The sequence below is a fragment of the Bombus impatiens genome, unplaced genomic scaffold (genome assembly GCF_000188095.3).
Source record: "Bombus impatiens unplaced genomic scaffold, BIMP_2.2 scf_0044, whole genome shotgun sequence".
Lineage (NCBI taxonomy): Eukaryota > Metazoa > Arthropoda > Insecta > Hymenoptera > Apidae > Bombus > Bombus impatiens.
This window is the reverse complement of record NT_176463.1, coordinates 1,182,730-1,200,177: the sequence shown is the minus strand read 5'-3', so window position 1 is coordinate 1,200,177 and position 17,448 is coordinate 1,182,730. Positions and strand designations below refer to the sequence as shown.

The following is a 17,448-nucleotide window of genomic DNA, read 5'->3' as shown; positions in this document are numbered from 1 at the left end:
ATAATAAATAATATTTTGAATTTAAATCAAAAATCATTTCCATCAAGTGATGAATCAAAACAAAACGGTATTAAAATGTCAATAGTCGTTCTAAATGTATAAATGTGATTCTAACTTAAATTAAATCTTTTTGAAATTAAAAAATATATAAAATACTTAGTTTATATTAAATTGGAAACCTTTACAAAACAACATAGTTCTCCTAGATGGCACTGTTTCACGATATAAAAATTTATATATTTTATGGAACAAATTGAATTCTCTAATATATTTAATAAGAGAACACCATAATTACTTAATGTAGTAGATGATATTCTAAGAAATGTGTATAAACAGAGAGGAGTGTAATATAAATAATTGCTTCTTTACACATATGTACATGTAATAAATAGCTGTGGTGAAGTGACAATGTATGTCTGTCATGTTGTTTCTTTCAAAAATTCAGCTTTTTATCAAACTATGAAGAATTGCGAATTATAGCGCAGTGGCTATTAATTCTAGAATATATTTTCTGAAATGTATGTGTATTTTACGTGAATTTTAAATTCACTAAAACCATTATTTGTCTTTATTCCACAAAGTTTATAACTTTAGTTTTGTAAATTAAAGATCATTCTCCTTTTGAAAATTACAGCATTCGTTATTTTATTTTAATAGACTAATTAATCAATTTAATCAAGCTTTTAGTATTTAATCTCAGTAAATAATGCAAGAATATTGTTAATTATAACTATCTTCTAATATATACATATGTGTAGATGTTTAATCCTGTTCAAATAAAACATGAATGTATGGGAATAGAAGATGTTAACTTTGGTGATAAAGTTAATACCTCAAATAATTCCAAATATCCAACATTTATTGAAGAAGATGTTGATTATAAATATAATGAGATATCACATTTTTGGAGTCACGCACAGTTATCAAATGAAATACATCCAAAAAATGAAATTCATGGTCAATATAATTTATTCCAATCTGAAGTAAGTTTTATAATTTCAATAAATGTTTTTATTGATTTATTTTCTAAATCATAAAACCTATATAACATTTCAATAAGAAACTGACTAATATTAAATATTTTAGGAAAATACTTCCTTAGCATATATGAAAAATTATGTACAAAATAATACAAATTTTCAAATTAATCAAGAAGGAAATTTGAATCAAATGAATCAGCAATGTCATATAAACATGAATCAAAAAACTGTGAACAGTGAACAGTCACAATGTCCTCAAAGTATACAAGCAGCAAAGTTTACAAGTCAAATAGTATCAATTTCAGAGCCTATATCTTCCATAAAATCTAATCGTCCTGGAAGACCACCCAAAGGTTCTTCAGACACAAACATAGGAAAAAAACTTAAATGTCAATGTGAAATATGCTTCAAAGAGTTTGGACATAAAAGTAATTTATTTATACATATGAGAACACATAATGGAGAACGTCCTTATAAATGTAATCAGTGTGAAAAGTGTTTTACCCACAGTGGAAACTTAGCTATCCATATGAGGACACACTCTGGTGAAAGACCTTATGGTTGCCAAATATGTGGAAAAATGTTTAGTCATAGTGGAAACTTATCGACTCATTTAAGAACTCATTCAGGTATAAAGCCATATAAATGTGCTGTATGTGGTAAAGAATTTAGGCATAGTGGCAATTTATCAATACATGAAAGAATCCATTCCGGAATTAAACCATTTCAATGTAAGGTTTGTGGGAAAGACTTTTATCATAGTGGAAATTTAACGACTCATATGAAAAAACATATTGTAAATATTAACACTAGCATTAATCAATGTGAAAATAATGAAAAGCAAGCATTATGTACTGCAAATCTTAATACCACTACATCTATAAATTCGTTCAATAATTTATCAATGATTCAAAATACTAATGTCAAACTGACGCCTATTGAAAATAATATTGTTCCTATAAAAAATGAAAGTAATGATGAGGAGTCAACAAATGCAGTTGGGGTATTAACACCAACATCAACTTAAGTATGCTAAATAAATACTTTAATGATAGTTTAACTTATGAATATATTTTGTAATTATAATTGCTGTAAAAATGTATTATCAGAGTTTAAATTTCTTAATGATCAACAATTGCATCAATAATTATGGATATATAAATATATATTTTTTTGGAATTATAAGTTTTATATTGTAAAAAGTGAAATCTCTCTACATGGCATCTTTGATATATAAAATACAATTGAAAATTGTAAACGTGCAATTACACATAATATATTAAGTATTTATAACTGTATTATTATATAATATGGTAAAGTTATCAAAAAATCACAATTTTTTAATTAAACTTTTTGTTTATTTTATCACTTACAGCAACATTTCAGTTAAGTATTTTAAAATCTCTTTTTATTCTACTCCAAATAGTGTAATATTAAAAAATATATTGATATATACTTTCTGTATGAATTTGATCTATACTACTGTTATGTATAGAATAAGCCAAAAGTATACTTGAACTGAAAATTTTTTTATAAAAATGTTAATGTACTTTTTGTGATATTAAAAGATTTTAAATTTCATGTAATATATATGTCTTAAATTTGTATACTCATACTCCTGACATATCATTTTAAAGAAGATATTGTATAAATTTGTATAAAACACAGTCTTCATGATTTATTTATGTATAGTAAAATATGTAGAAATTGCTTTAAACATATTAAATTATAATTAATATATTTTATTTCAGTTGCACATTGTTAATAAATACTATATAAGCTAAAAAAATTACTTAATTTATATAAATTATAAATACTTCGAAAACTTTAAAAAATGTTATGTAAACAACATTAAAAATTATCTTGGACTTTCTATCAAACATTACATAAACATGTATCATAATACATATATGTATAATGTATTATATGTATATACGATATTTTAACCTGTGTGTTTTATGCAGATTTTGCACATTTAAGTGACTATTATTTTACAATGTCAAATATGTTTATGCATAAATTCTAGTGTATTATGTCTGTATTTGTGTTTAATAATTTTTTCAAACTTTGTTATATTTGTACATTTTACGTACTTGTATTTGGAACGTAAAATAACTGTTCTTTATAATATTCTATGACATATAAAAATAAATGTCTACTATCAGGATATCAGCTTCCTACATTTATCTATATTATGAATATTTTTATAAAAATTTCTACATGGGTTTTAAGATTGAAGCAAAAAGATCTCTTCTTTCTCAAAATTTTTGGTACCAACTGGAAATGCTAGCAGTTTTTCTCTGATAAAATACATTCACGTCATTTATTTATAATTAGTATTAATGATATTATGTTATAGACTTGTATGTGAGTTACATATACTACATACTACATATTCATTCTTGTTAAAAAAATCATTGGTACAGACTAGGAAAAATGTAAATATATAACATAAATATTTTTTAATATAATTAGAAATTATTAGATATTAATATCAGATAAGTATACCTCGTTTGTATATCCGTATATATAGAATTATGTGCGAATGTACGTGCGCACTAATTATTTTGTTCTCAATTATATTTCTCAACTAAGAAATTTTATAATTCTGTTCTGACAATGTAAAAATGTAAAATTGCAAGTTACTGAATGCATAATTATAGTCAAAATATTAAGAGCGTGCCAGTCCAAAAATTTTTTACCTCATTTTCTAGAAAAAGAAAAATTAATAAAATTTCTCATACATAAAATTTGAAATGCAATTATACTATGCACACCTAATGTTCACTTGTACACTAAGTATGAATATCTGATCATCGTATAACATTTAAAGGCACTGTCATGTTTCGTGGTAAGCGATAAGTAATACTTGTAGCGAGATTTTCAGGTAGCTCATGCCAAATGAATTTTCCTGTAGCAGGTACATCTTCCACAGGTAACTTGAATGATACTAATAATGTTAAACAAAGTCCATCTCCTCCTTGCCCTCCACTGAATTCTAAGGAAAGTATTCCATGTGGTTTATGCTGTGCAACTCCATTTCCAAATAATTCCTAAACAATTTATGATAGATTATAATACAAAATTATCTATATCAAAAGGTAGATATTAAGAAATATTTACCTTCATAAAGTTATGTAAAGTAGAAAGAAGGTTGCGATGTGGATTAATTTCACAAATTGGTAAATGGAATGGCATGGTATCTGATACAAGTACATGCAATTTATTCCTGTTGATAAAATATAATACATAATTGTATATCAATTTAAAACTATAAAAGGAGTAAAATGTTGGCATTTTATGAAGATTTTTGTACTTTAAGTCTATATAATCGAATATGCATTATTTACATCTTAAACAAAATAATTGTTTATGCAGTTTGTTAGATAAAATAAAAAAAAATATATATATATATATAGTTAGTAATTTTATAATACAATTGATACTATTATTGTGCACATGTTATGCATCATAAAATAATCATTTCCAAATATTGTTAATCATAATTTACTTATGAACATCTACATTGTTAATAGTACGAGTTTGGACTAAAATGAAAAAGGCAAGCATTTTATTGCTATAGATGTATATGTACAAGTGCATGTGCATGTAAGTGTACCTACTATATTCCAACCTAAGCCTTCATCCATATTCACAGTCATAATCAGATTGTTGTTGTTCTTTTATGAAAACTATCACCAGTGACCTTATACTGCAAGCGTAAATACTAAAGAGGAATCAAGCATAAGCACTGATATATTTATACAAATAAAGTTGAAACTTCAATGTAAAATAAATTTAAATTAAGCATATTTCAAATGTATGTAACTTACGTTGATCTTTTTTTCGAAGTGATTGATAGCCGCAACAATAATTTGGACAATGGTGTACTAATTGGCATTAAATATGGATGTTGTGGAATATTCTTATTCGTGACATAAGTTTTACCTCTTTCTATCAAAGATATAATATCATGTGATCTGAGTGACAGATCATTTACATTATTCACCCAGCATGCTTGTAACGATTCTTCATTTGCTTCTTCTAATGTTTTTAATTTACCACCAGTTATTTTGCCAGTAAATACAAATCGGAACCATGAACCAGTTGCACATTCTACTAATATCAATGTTTCTGGATCTAATGTAAGCCCTGTTTCTTCTAAGACTTCTCTTTTAACAGCATCTAATAAATTTTCATTAGGTTCAACACGACCAGCAGGTAAATACCATTTTCCACTGCAAGTAGCTTTTGCTTCTTGCATCATTAATACTTCCCCTTGATTATTTATCACTACAGCAGCAACAATGTATGTTACAGTTTTTTGACAAATTGGTATATAAGTACTAGGTGTTCCTTTTCCTCCTATGACACGTTTCTTTTGTATAAGTTGTTAATAACTAATAATAATTGCATAAGAAATGAAAGATAAAATAAAACTAAGAGAACAAATGTATGAAATCAACAATATCAAAAATTAAAAGAACTAAATGTTATAATTTCTAACATATTTTTTTGATTCATTTATAAGCTTCATAATAGTATATAATAAATGTTAACTAATTGCATATATATATCAATGAAGTATCATTTCTTAAACATTAACATTTAATTACACATAAAGTTCACTTTACCTATTTCATCTTGTACCGCATGGGTACTATCATGCGTGTCACCAATTTCTAATGGATGACCAGCTAATAATAATTCAATTTGTTTTTCAATAGATAACGACATGTCAGTATAACAGCAATTGCTTTAAAATATACACAAAACAAATATTCAAATTATATCTTAGATATCATATATCATTACTACTAATTTAACGATAGATAAGGTTATAAACAAAGTGAAAGTGATAATGATCATACAATTCATACATAATTGAATTAGGCGTGTGCATCCTGCTGTAGTTGTAAGTTGTATCTAAGTCATCACTATTCAGTTCAATCTGGTTGGATTATCATCGTTCCTATATCGAATTCCCTATGTAATACTTAAAAGTTTTTTTAGAATATAATAACACAGTATGTAATAAGATATGAACGAAAATGAGATAAAAATTATTTTTAATTTATAAAGTATGATTTGAAAAATTTGTAAACTTATGTTAAAATATTAAATTTCATGAACATTTATTGAATTTAATTTATAAAATATAACTGTTTTTATCAAAACATTATATTATGTTGCATTATAGATCAATCATAACATAATTTACATGTAATATAAATTCATTAGTGATATAAATATAATTACAAAAATAATTATTATCATCTAGGGAATGCAACTGTTAAAAAGTCATAGTTTACTATATCTTTACAACTTGGAAAATCAAATAGTTCTGTACAAGTTGTACGACATGCGGTTCTATATAGTAAAGGAAGCTTGATACATGATGTAAGATGTAACATGAAAAGTGTTTACATAAAAAATCAAAATAAAGTATTGAAAAATGGAAGTTTTAAATGTATTAATTGCAATAGGTCTCATTCATTGCTCATTATTCTTTTTTGACACAATTTTTAAGGTACAGTTTACGAATGTTATACAGATAAATATTATAAGTATTTTTATATATAATTTTAGAATTATAATTTAAAAAATTTTATTTTGTAAAGATAAAATATTAATGATAATTTTTCTTGATAATTTATAAGTAATAATAATTACGAATATCATTTATTTTACAGACATGTTCACATTATCCATACCTATATTTTTTAAAAAATACTGGTTTAGAAGTTCAAATATTGCGAATAAAATGGTTCACCACAGCATTTAATCGTAAAATAATTAAATGGGGTATGGATCGCTCTAAATTTTGGACTGCTTGGTTTAATGCAGGAGTGATTATTAGTGTCATTATTTTGCCAATTGCTATAATTATAATCTTAAGAATGACATTCAATATATGGTCTAATGGACCATCTCTTGATAATACTAATTCTGAACCTTTATTAGAACCCATGGTAATTTTAACTTAGAATAATATTTAATTTACTATTGTGAGATAATTCTTTAATAAATGTAATTTCGTTGATAAAATCATATGTGATACATTTTTATTTTTTACAGTTACCTGGCATAGATATGCCCTTCAATGAGATTGGATATTATATCATTACATTAGCAGTTTGCAGTATTATGCATGAGTTAGGACATGCATTGGCTGCAGCAAGAGAAGATGTTCAGTTATTTGGTTTGGGAATATTAATTGCTTTCACAATACCCATAGCTTATGTACATATAAGCAGTGAACAACTTAGTTCATTACCATTAAAAAATCAACTAAGAGTCACTTGTGCAGGAATCTGGCATAACATAGTACTTGCTACAGTAGCTGCAACTATTCTTTTGCTTTCTACATGGTTCTGGGCACCATTTTATGCAATAGGGAGTGGAATTTATGTAAAGACTATTTTACCTGTAAGTCTTCTGATAATGTATTCTTATATATTAGTACATTGGTTTTCAAATGATTTTTATGTTTTACTTAAATTATATGAAAACAAAATTGATTAGAGTAGAGATAGATAGCAAATGATCAATTTTGAATTAGGAATGGTAAGTTTTTTTTATGAAAATTTACGTTTATAGAATTCACCTGTACTAGGTCCAACTGGACTTCTTGAACAGGATTTAATATATGAAATAAATGACTGTCCTGTAAAATATACTGAAGATTGGTACGATTGTATATTAAACACAGTTAATCAACCAGCTCTTGGATACTGTGTTAAACAATCATTTATTCAGGTAACATTTTTTCTGTATAATTTTCTTACATTAGTTAATATGATTCTTTTTTTTAAACAAGTAATGGTAGTATCTTTGTGCATAATATAAATTTTCATAACCTAATTAGCAAATTAATTTAGGAATATGATGAGTCCGTTCCATCAAAACAAAAAACTAATGGTGCTATAAACTGTTGTACATCAGATAGTGAAATTACAGGAAGTTTATGCTTTGAGTACATTGAGGGACCACAAGCAGCTCCTTTACATTTACCTCCTCATTCTTGCCTTCCAGCCAGAACTATGATTAATCAATCTCAAAATTTTTGTCATGCTAGTCATGAATGTGTATTTCATGATACTCATTGTTTAAGACCTTCCCTTGATAATGTTACCAAGGTATATATTTAAAAACAAACATTTAGATATTAATCACGTAACAATTAATAACATTTAAAGTATTTAACAAACTGGTTTTCCTTTCTATCACAGGTTGTTCAAATAAAAAGGAGACAGGGAAAGGATGTATTATTTTTTGGACACCCAGCAGATATCTATCGAACTGTTGATGTATCTGATTGGATACCTAAATATTCATTCTTAAATCCTAAATTACCAGAAGCTTTGACACTTCTTTGCAAATATATTACAATATTTTCTGCGGGATTAGCAATTATTAATATTGTGCCTTGTTTCTTTCTGGATGGACAATATATTATAAATATACTTATACTTTATTTATTAAATTTTACGCCCCACAATAAAAATGTTAGACAAACCATTATATTAACGATAACAAGTATAGGTACATTATTTCTTACTATAAATTTATTGTATCTACTTATGAATAAATTATTATAAGTAGTAAAAGAATGTTGTTAATATTTGAAATTTCTATTTAGAATACAAAGTACATTATTATGAATTACATTTCTATATAAGTTTAATGGCACTTTGTATCGCTTATTTAAATATCTTAATAAATCTTGCAGTCTCGTTCGAAAAATTATTTACATCTTTGGAACAACAGATTGGACCACATAGGAAGATTATATTATATATTTCTATATTTTTTGGAAATAAATTATTAGTAAATATAATATGTAAAATCTAAGTAGATTAGATAGTTATATTGAAGTATAATATAAAAATAAAGCTATTGCTATGTTCTGATATGACAAAAAAGGCAGCTACAATTTATTATTCCTACTTTCAATGTGGTGTTATGATTTTAGTTGTTGTGTAACAAAATTTAACTGTCATTCAAAAATAAATGGAAATTCTATACCTATATTAAATATATATGTATAATTTGTTTTGTTTACTATCTATTATTTGAATTATTATAAAATTATAATATATTATATAATGAAATTTCTTTATAACTAGTATAATATAATAATAATGATATATTTAGTTGTATAAGAAAGAGATATTATCGTTTTGCTGCTGCATCTCCATCCAATGCTGTAATAGTACAAAAATTATAATTTTTGTAGTAATATAAGGATTACTAACATTATTTTTGTTTTCAATATTTTTTTTAGAATATAGAAATATTACAAATAGTTAATTAAACAGTTAAAAAAGTAAATAAAGGATTACATACTTTTTCCATCGCATGCAACAATTTTAACTTTATCTACTATTGCAATTTCTTGAACCTCACGAAATTCAACATCATTAAGCATAAAAGTCCATACATTGTCACAAAATCTGTAAGTGTTTAATTTACCAGCCTAAAAATTTTAAAGAAATGATAGTTATAATCAATGTTATTTAAAGTAATTAATATCAAATATCAACATTAGTTACCTTAAATATGAGTCGTGACTTAACTCTGGCTGCAAGTGCTTGATTTATTGCCTTATCAAATTGTAATAGTACTTTAATTGCTAACTGAGGTGTGATTTGCCCATACTATAACATATTATGTTATTACATAAAATGAATATCATAGATTATACATTTTTCATTTGAGGTGTATCATATTAATGTTTATTTTCTATAGTTTGCATGATGACAGAAGTGAAATTGGTTTATCGACAACATTAACCGCAATATTACATATTTTTGTGAACGTACCTGAATGAGCTCATCGAGGCTTTCTTGTAACGTATTACCTAATGTTGTGTTTCGATATAATTGATAAGACATTGTCCTTAATGTATAATATGCACAATATTAAAGCAAATAGAGGTCTTTTAATGCAAAAGTAATCTTTATGCGTAATGAAAATAGGAAACAGTATTTGTTGATTAACTGTGTTGTTAGTATAGAGACATAAAGATAGAGTGCGTGACCGAGCTGAACAAGCGATATAGGAATAGAAAGAGAACGCTACATAGAGACTTTTTATGTCCTTGTCTAATAACGCATGCACATTCGTATAATAAATGTGTAATTATAACATTAATCAACGACCGGCGTTAATGCCATGCCCGATTAGACAAAAGACATCTCTATGCACCGTTCTCTTTTTATTCCGATATCTCATCCACTTATATGGTTATATATATATATATATATATATATATATATGATTCGCGTACTCTATCTTTGTATCTCTGATTGTTAGATAAAATCCTGCCGTGCAGTACTTATTTGTATAAATGAAACCGTATAGTAGAAAATGATATTGCCAAGAGCGGCAGATTCAAATTCAAGATTGTATACTATATTTTTTCACGCTACATATATATCTGATATTTATCAAACCTATATTGAAAATTTATTTATTTAAAAAAGTGTGTGATTTTTTTATTTATTATTCTAATAAAATTTTAAAATATTGAGAAGAAATGCACAATATCATTAATTATCATTTGTATCCGATCATTTGAAAGTAGAAATTATTCATTTTCTCAAAAAATTTATTGTGAATTTTAATTGCTGTTATATATAATACTACAATTTTGAAAAGTATTTTGATAAATTTTTAACACTGATTTTTAATAGTAATCTGATTAAGTGGTTCCGTATACAACTATGTGAACTATTCTAAAAATGAAGGCAAGCGTGCATGCATACATATGAAATCACTGCGCGGTAAATGAAAGTTCTACACATAATACAGGACTATATTAAATAAACATAATCTTATATCAATAACTAATACAAATTAACAAATGTATTTTATTTTTGTTCAACTTTAAAATGTTTCCTGATACATACTTGCGAAGTATTTATTTATTTACGGTAAAGGTTATACATGTAACTATGTATGTACTAAATACTCTTTAATTTTGAAAGCTTTCGTTTATAGAATGCAAAGTAATGATAAAATGCCAAGAGTAACATTTCCACCGAGAACAGAAAGCTAATGTATCGTGTAAAGCAAAGATTGTCTTCCAGTCGCGTATGCAACACGTATACCTTGTGAATGTTTGATAGCGCTATCTGAATATGGTCAATACGGTAGGTAACTGTAACACCAACGTGGCCTGTCATCGGTTATCCTGCGAACTTTCCAAGCAGACACGTGGTGCAACACAGTGATACTTCCATCATACTTCCCCACCATTTTCTGCGCAGACAAATCAAAATTTAGAGAGTAATTTTAAATCTTCTGTGGAACACGAGTTATAACGTTCGCGCACATGTCGGTAGTGACATATCAATTAACGTAACGTATAGACTTTCGTGAGCAAAATAGGGAACGAAGAATAGTCAAACGTTTAAAGCGAATGCTTTTCGCGATCGTATAATTTAGATGTAAAGGTACTACATATTGGAATTTTAGAAACTTAAAAATCAGGTATCATTTCGGAGCGTTCAGTTAATTGAGTATGCTTATTAATCTTGTATTCATCATGACGTCCATAGGTAATCATTTAATAATCAAGCCTGGAACTTAACGGAGCAGCAGAGGAAGTAATATCAAAAAGATTATCGACTCGCACATGGTACGTTGGCAAAGTTAATTTTCGATGGGAACTGAAATTTTAAATATAAAGAGTATTAAGTTGCTATAATGAGATATGAGATAAAATATCGATTCATTCACTAAAATTTCAGGCGCTAAGTAACAAATGTATCTCACGAATCAAATGCAAGAATAAATTGATGTTCTTCAGATGAAATTCTATTTTGGTAAGTTTCTTTTTCCTTATATCTACATATAGGGTTTGGTGAGTTAAAATTCTGGGAATTTACATTTAGGTTATTCAAATTCGTAAAAAAGCATTGAACGTACATGTTTCTTATATGATGTCTACTACTTTTGGCATTAATTTTTACCATGTATACCAAACTGATCGTTGTTCAATAATTAATACATTATAATCTCAATATTTACAAAATGGTTCTGAAACCGTATAATTCCGTTTTCGTTCCCATTTAAGATTTTTAATAATAGCCATTGAAGACTGTGAACATATTCCTTTTAATTGCCTTTCTGATAAAGTACAATTGGTGGAATTATTTAATACTTTCATCACGTTAAAATTGTTGTGCAACAAATATAAATTAATATTTTTACTACGTTATAATAAAATTGTATCATTTGGATGAGGACAAATGTGATATTCATGTTTTGAAAGCATCTCTATACATAAAGAAATGAATTGACTCTGTATCGTGTACCCTTTATTAGATAGATTTTTCTATGATTTTCATAATTTCGATATTATAGTAAGAATAGTTGTATTTTTGCAACTTAAAGAATTTTAAAATTTCTGTGTTTCTATTCATTCATATGAGTTGTCTTCAAAACTCTAGTGTTGAGCTTTAGATCATTTCACTGTGACGTTGTTGGAAACAGAGTACAGTGGTATTTTGGCACATTTTGCAGTTAAACACTGACTATTACGACTACTGCATATTGGTGACTCCATTTATCAATGTTGATATTTCTTTATAGCTGCGTTATTTCTTTTGTTATGCCATTAAGCGATTTCAGTAAGGCAATTAGAATTTCGACTAGTATATTTTCTGATAGTAATAACTGTGTGCATCAACGATTTAAAATCGGATTCCTTTTGTTCATGATTGCTTGTGTCTTTAAAAATTGGTAAATTACGAGAATAATGATTGGTTCATAATTGCAAGCTATCGGTTTAAAGCTTCTTTGAACTCGTTTTGATAACTTACTTCATATACGAGTATTTACTTCCTATATCTCTAGCTTTTCGTCAAATTACAATAATATTTATATACTATACGTACAAATATTGATATTATTAGTGTTTACTAAGTACATATAAACATATGGTTTATCGTTATAATTATTTTTATCCTGTGCATTGAAATGGTTTTGTTATAAAAAGATATACAATGAATAATTCGATATATCGAATTAAGATAAGAGATCAAAAAATAACAGATACAATGAAATTTAATATTATCAAAATATATTCAATCCCTTTTTATTCTCAGTCGATTAATAGCATAATATCAAAAGCAGTATTTAATAAGAGTAAGTTCACTTCATTAATTCGGTTAAACAGATGGGACGTATGAGAGAAAGTCTTATTACAGTATTTGGCAAGTTTAGATGTCCAAGTAATTGCGGATGAAAACTTCAGTGCGCATGCAAAACTTTTCTCGGTAAATCGGAAGAGGTACGAAGTCTCGAGCCAGGAATGAATAGACATTTCTGTGAATTTAGCTTACGAAAATTGTATCCACCCTATGTAATAGATTCAGATTTATTATCACTGTAGTACTCGAAAACATGGCGTAAAATTCAAATGATCCTTCGACTGTATTTTCAATTCAATCAAAGATGAAAAATATTTAATCGTCGTTGCGTTTCAAACCTTTTTGAAGGTGTCGATGAAAGGTGTGAAAGAAGTACTCGAACTTGATAGAATCGTCAGCAATATCTTATTATTATTTAAATGTTCTTTGTGAATACTCATCGTTTATATTTTTCTGAATATATTGCATCGATTGAATTTCTCAGCGATTCAAATCGTTGATCTTCGATATTCAAATAAATCAACCACACGTACCAATCAGTCTTCTATGTAAATGCACGCACAAGCACAAACACACATATTCGTGCTCACATTTACGATCTCGTCGACGTCCCTTGGCCTGAAGCAAAGCAGGAGTCAATTAAGTCGATGTAAACCGTAACGAGTGGTAACAATGGAGGTAAAGAAATGAATTAGGCAAGAAGACTAAAACGTAGCTAACAGGGCCGCAGAGGTACAAGGAATGAAACTGTAGGGATTTTCGCGACAACAAGGTTAGGAGAAACCAATAAAGGCAAATCAACAACTCTTCCCGTGGTAAGATTTTTGAAAGAGGAAACGAAACTGCAAGTCATGAGAACTGGTAGAACAAGCATACATATCCAGCTAGCCACCCTTCTCCAAGGGTTACTATCAAAGTTCGTATCCGCCCGTGAAGAATGGGACAGCGGAGAAAAAGCAGATGCGGAAAGAGATAGAGATTTTAAGGGATAGTGAGAACGAAAAAGATAAAGTCGCGAAATACACAATGGAAGATGCGTATAGTAGGATTCGAGGTCCGGTTTGTTGGAGGAGGACATTGAACGGAGCAAGTTACCCGCGAAAGAACGGGACACTCGCATCGATCGGATTCCACTGTGTAGGAGTGCAATGAAAAGCATCTTTAAGAGTAGTATAGCGACGTCTCGAAGAGGGGTTGAGGTTGGTTCGGGGCAAAGGTGGGTTGTAGGAAACGCACGGTACGGGGGAGATTCCACGAGACTATTTATGTAGCTTGCCATCTAGAAAGTTTGCAAGAACAATTTATTACGGATATACGTACCATTTAAAGACGTCAAAGTTATTATGACAGAGAACTTTATCTGCGATAAAGGGAACGGCAGGGAAGGGACTTATTCAATCGATGGAAGTGGAAAGTGCTGGATATAATAAAAGAGGGAGCGACTATTTAGAAAGATTTTCTTCTTTTGCGAATCTAATGAAACTGGGTCTTCCTAGATACAGATTTAGGTAAGTCCATCGCGAGCACTGCGAGCAGCAAGAGTACTTAAATCGATTCTTCGAAAGAAGTTTTCCTGAGATGCTACATTAGGTGTAGATATCCTACTCAGGACGAAATCTTGGTACATAGCAATACGGTGTATACTTAGGAACGTTCTAGAAATTTCTTTAGTTACAGGAATGTACCATTTAAGGCATACCATTCAAAGTGGAAGTTATGTTTTTCACCAGCAAGTCTCGTCTTTTCGTCGATAAAATGGTAACATGATTCGAGCCTTAAGTCGACAGACTTGGAAAACTCCTTTTCTTTCCGTTACGCATCACTTACCCGACAGTATAGGGGTGCACCAGGAAATATACGTGTTCTTTGTAAGTCGTAGTTTAGTAGGTTTTATTTGCGTTCTTTAATGTCGGAACGATTTTCATTTTATCCTTTTTCGGGATAGTAATAAATCTCTGGAAATGGTATTAAATTCTAATTATGTAGGAAAGCATTAATGAGAATGATTTTTATTGTGAAAGATACAGGGGTATTAAGATTGTGTAACGTTTCTCTATAAATAATTCGTGGCACTTTTCGTAAACTAATCAAACTGGGAAAATGTGTATTTTCCGTTGAAAGCGTGAAAAATATTAGCACGTTTCTTCCTCTTTTCTACATCAGAAGAAAAGAAGTAGCTTCTTACTTTGCGGTGTTTAAGAATAATACCAAAACGCGGTTTGCTTTTCTTAATTGCACAGAAATTAAATTTGCAGATGTGTCTCGAACAAACATCGTTGAAATAATCTCTCGACTTTCCTTGAATCAAAATCGTGCTAGATGGCTTCGTATTCGTCGAAAATTGCTCCAAATACGCGCGATTATCGAAAAACGATACGTCGAACAACGTTCCGAATCGAGTTCTCGTAGAAGAAACGAAATCCGTAAAGACAGTGAAAGATGTAGAAGCACGGGAAATGATCGTGTAGGAAATGAGGATATCCACTTGTTACGTCGCAGAAACCTCAATGGTTTGTTCTCGTGATACGAGAATAAGGAGCATCTAGCAGTTGAAAGAAGTGCGACTAGTGGGACGGAGACGGAAGTCGGTAGAAGAGGAAAATGGGAATATCCGTATGTCGAAAGAGATAAGTGAAACGGCGATCGAGCTTAGCGGGAAAGAGAAAAAGGCACGACGATGAGCGTCGCCGTTGCCAGGGCAATGAATCGCAGATTGACGCAGGCGTCACGAGTCCGGCCACGCGCACACCCCGTTTTCTGCTCCCTTCCACCCACCTCGAAGCGTGCCGCTGCTTAAGGCATGCACACTACAATAGACGTTTTCTCGTCCGACGCAGTTGGTTGGACTTACGAGATTTGCCGCATTATGATTCACACGTAAAAATCTTCTGACGTGAAAAGTGTCGGTTCACCGCTTTTTACAGTTTTTCGATTCGTTGGATATACTTGGGAAAGCTGCTCCTATTTCCTAGGATTTCCTGGGGTAGGATCAAATTTTGTCGCATGTTACGCAAAGCTTAAAATCGTATGAGTTCTAAATTTGTAATTTTCGTTATTGAGAATTAAGCAAACGTTTGTCTCAAAAAAGTTTTTTTATTTGTTCGAAAATTTCCCAAAAGTTAAGAAAGTTTGACTTCAGTGTTTACATGTAAATGTTTCATGGTTAACAGGAAGGGATTCTCAGGAGCATTAAGTTTAATTCAAATCGATTAGTTTCCCGTGCGAAGTTTTAATAGGTTGCGGAGAAAGGTTTTCGCGTTTCGCGTCAGCTTTCATTTGATTGCATTTCGTTCATTATACGATATGGTAATACGTTTACGACCACCGTATTACGTGTCTATAATATCACATTAACGTCCATAATACGAACTAGTCTCTATTCGTGAACGCGTTAATATTGCAGTATGCGTGAAAAATTTACGTTCATCAAACGTCTTACCGATGTACTTGCGCGTCTGATAAATCACTGTCATACATAGTTGTACTAATGTTTGATTCAACGCGACCTACTGCCTGAGAGCAAAATCTATATTGCTCGCTTTACGAGGTGGCAACATTATGAATTCAGGGAATTATACCGGTCATACACGTCGACAACGTGTACCAGCGGTTCGCAATCAAAGAAATTGCGAAATGATTTTTAAGTGTTCACATAAAAAGTGCAGATACGAATATTAAGCTGCCTCGTCGTCGAGTTTTTGAATCGGTGCTTAACACGAGGTTTAGCCGCTTTCCACGAAGTTCGGTCCATTTATGCACGAACAGAGAAAGGCAGAGAAAAAGAGAAAGGAGCCGGAGGCGAGAGCCGCAGGAGAGAGAGATGAGGTGTTGTAGCGTTAGCGAACATTCGTGAAAGCGTACTTTAGACTGTAACGCGCATTCCCAGGACAGGAAGCGAACGGGCGAACCGGCAAGTTAGCAAGCGAAAGGGAATAAAGATAGAAAAGATCCGCGTGCGCTGGATATAGCGTATATCGTCGCGACAGCGTCGACGTTGTCTGTGCCTCTGGTGGGGTGGTTGGAAAAGTTGTGTGAAACTTGAAAGAGAACCAGAGAAGGAAACGTAGGATATACGAAGGAAAGAGAAACGCCGGTGTCCAACCGGGGAGAATCGGAATGAAAGGGGGGACGAATCTGGTGGTGGTGAAACGTTATAGATGTGTAGAGTATCTCGTTGTCGGTGTTGGTAAATGTCGAAAAGACGAAGGTAACGGCGCGGTGGGTGGCGGTGGTGGTAGAAAAGCGATGGTGTTGGTACCGTTGGCGGTGGCAGTGGTGGTAGTGATGGTGGTGGTGGCAGCGGCAGC

General features: G+C 30.2%; 4 protein-coding genes across 5 annotated transcripts; 2 read left to right on the top strand and 2 right to left on the bottom strand.

Annotated features, from left to right (window-relative positions):
* The first annotated feature begins 151 nt into the window (after window positions 1–151).
* Window positions 152–2,234, top strand: LOC100742734 (zinc finger protein 782). 2 transcript variants are annotated; one of them, XM_012390878.3, is made up of 3 exons: window positions 152–410; window positions 759–983; window positions 1,087–2,234. In XM_012390878.3, exons 2-3 carry the CDS (start codon window positions 759–761, stop codon window positions 2,005–2,007), a joined length of 1,146 nt encoding a protein of 381 aa, XP_012246301.1. In that variant the 5' UTR covers window positions 152–410; the 3' UTR covers window positions 2,008–2,234. The 2 variants fall into 2 exon arrangements, with proteins under 2 accessions (XP_012246301.1, XP_003485242.1); XM_003485194.4 differs by having other exon boundaries at window positions 154–518; window positions 1,087–2,233.
* Window positions 2,235–3,003: 769 nt separating this feature from the next.
* Window positions 3,004–5,938, bottom strand: LOC100742493 (8-oxo-dGDP phosphatase NUDT18). The gene is made up of 4 exons (XM_003485193.4): window positions 5,615–5,938; window positions 4,814–5,345; window positions 4,104–4,209; window positions 3,004–4,033 (listed from the first exon to the last, which is right to left on the bottom strand). Exons 1-4 carry the CDS (start codon window positions 5,715–5,717, stop codon window positions 3,794–3,796), a joined length of 981 nt encoding a protein of 326 aa, XP_003485241.1. The 5' UTR covers window positions 5,718–5,938; the 3' UTR covers window positions 3,004–3,793.
* Window positions 5,939–6,301: 363 nt separating this feature from the next.
* Window positions 6,302–8,593, top strand: LOC100741651 (membrane-bound transcription factor site-2 protease). Its single transcript, XM_003485188.4, has 6 exons — window positions 6,302–6,510; window positions 6,674–6,952; window positions 7,059–7,409; window positions 7,581–7,739; window positions 7,862–8,119; window positions 8,213–8,593. Exons 1-6 carry the CDS (start codon window positions 6,436–6,438, stop codon window positions 8,579–8,581), a joined length of 1,491 nt encoding a protein of 496 aa, XP_003485236.1. The 5' UTR covers window positions 6,302–6,435; the 3' UTR covers window positions 8,582–8,593.
* Window positions 8,594–10,193, bottom strand: LOC100746916 (transcription initiation factor IIA subunit 2). Its single transcript, XM_033323144.1, has 4 exons — window positions 9,806–10,193; window positions 9,536–9,640; window positions 9,330–9,459; window positions 8,594–9,187 (listed from the first exon to the last, which is right to left on the bottom strand). Exons 1-4 carry the CDS (start codon window positions 9,875–9,877, stop codon window positions 9,156–9,158), a joined length of 339 nt encoding a protein of 112 aa, XP_033179035.1. The 5' UTR covers window positions 9,878–10,193; the 3' UTR covers window positions 8,594–9,155.
* Window positions 10,194–17,448: the final 7,255 nt, after the last annotated feature.

What these genes read in the sequence shown, in the direction of transcription:
- LOC100746916 (XM_033323144.1), bottom strand. Translation starts at nt 9,877, where the DNA reads ATGTCTTATCAATTATATCGAAACACAACATTAGGTAATACGTTACAA. An exon ending in GCCTCGATGAGCTCATTCAG is followed by an intron (nt 9,641 to 9,805) that starts GTACGTTCACAA and finishes AATATGTTATAG; the next exon opens with TATGGGCAAATCACACCTCA. An exon ending in AGTCACGACTCATATTTAAG is followed by an intron (nt 9,460 to 9,535) that starts GTAACTAATGTT and finishes TAAAATTTTTAG; the next exon opens with GCTGGTAAATTAAACACTTA.
- LOC100742493 (XM_003485193.4), bottom strand. Translation starts at nt 5,717, where the DNA reads ATGTCGTTATCTATTGAAAAACAAATTGAATTATTATTAGCTGGTCAT. An exon ending in TGCGGTACAAGATGAAATAG is followed by an intron (nt 5,346 to 5,614) that starts GTAAAGTGAACT and finishes AACGTGTCATAG; the next exon opens with GAGGAAAAGGAACACCTAGT. An exon ending in ACTTCGAAAAAAAGATCAAC is followed by an intron (nt 4,210 to 4,813) that starts GTAAGTTACATA and finishes TTTTATCAACAG; the next exon opens with GAATAAATTGCATGTACTTG.
- LOC100741651 (XM_003485188.4), top strand. Translation starts at nt 6,436, where the DNA reads ATGGAAGTTTTAAATGTATTAATTGCAATAGGTCTCATTCATTGCTCA. An exon ending in AACCTTTATTAGAACCCATG is followed by an intron (nt 6,953 to 7,058) that starts GTAATTTTAACT and finishes TATTTTTTACAG; the next exon opens with TTACCTGGCATAGATATGCC. An exon ending in ATGTAAAGACTATTTTACCT is followed by an intron (nt 7,410 to 7,580) that starts GTAAGTCTTCTG and finishes TTACGTTTATAG; the next exon opens with AATTCACCTGTACTAGGTCC.
- LOC100742734 (XM_012390878.3), top strand. Translation starts at nt 759, where the DNA reads ATGTTTAATCCTGTTCAAATAAAACATGAATGTATGGGAATAGAAGAT. An exon ending in ATAATTTATTCCAATCTGAA is followed by an intron (nt 984 to 1,086) that starts GTAAGTTTTATA and finishes TAAATATTTTAG; the next exon opens with GAAAATACTTCCTTAGCATA.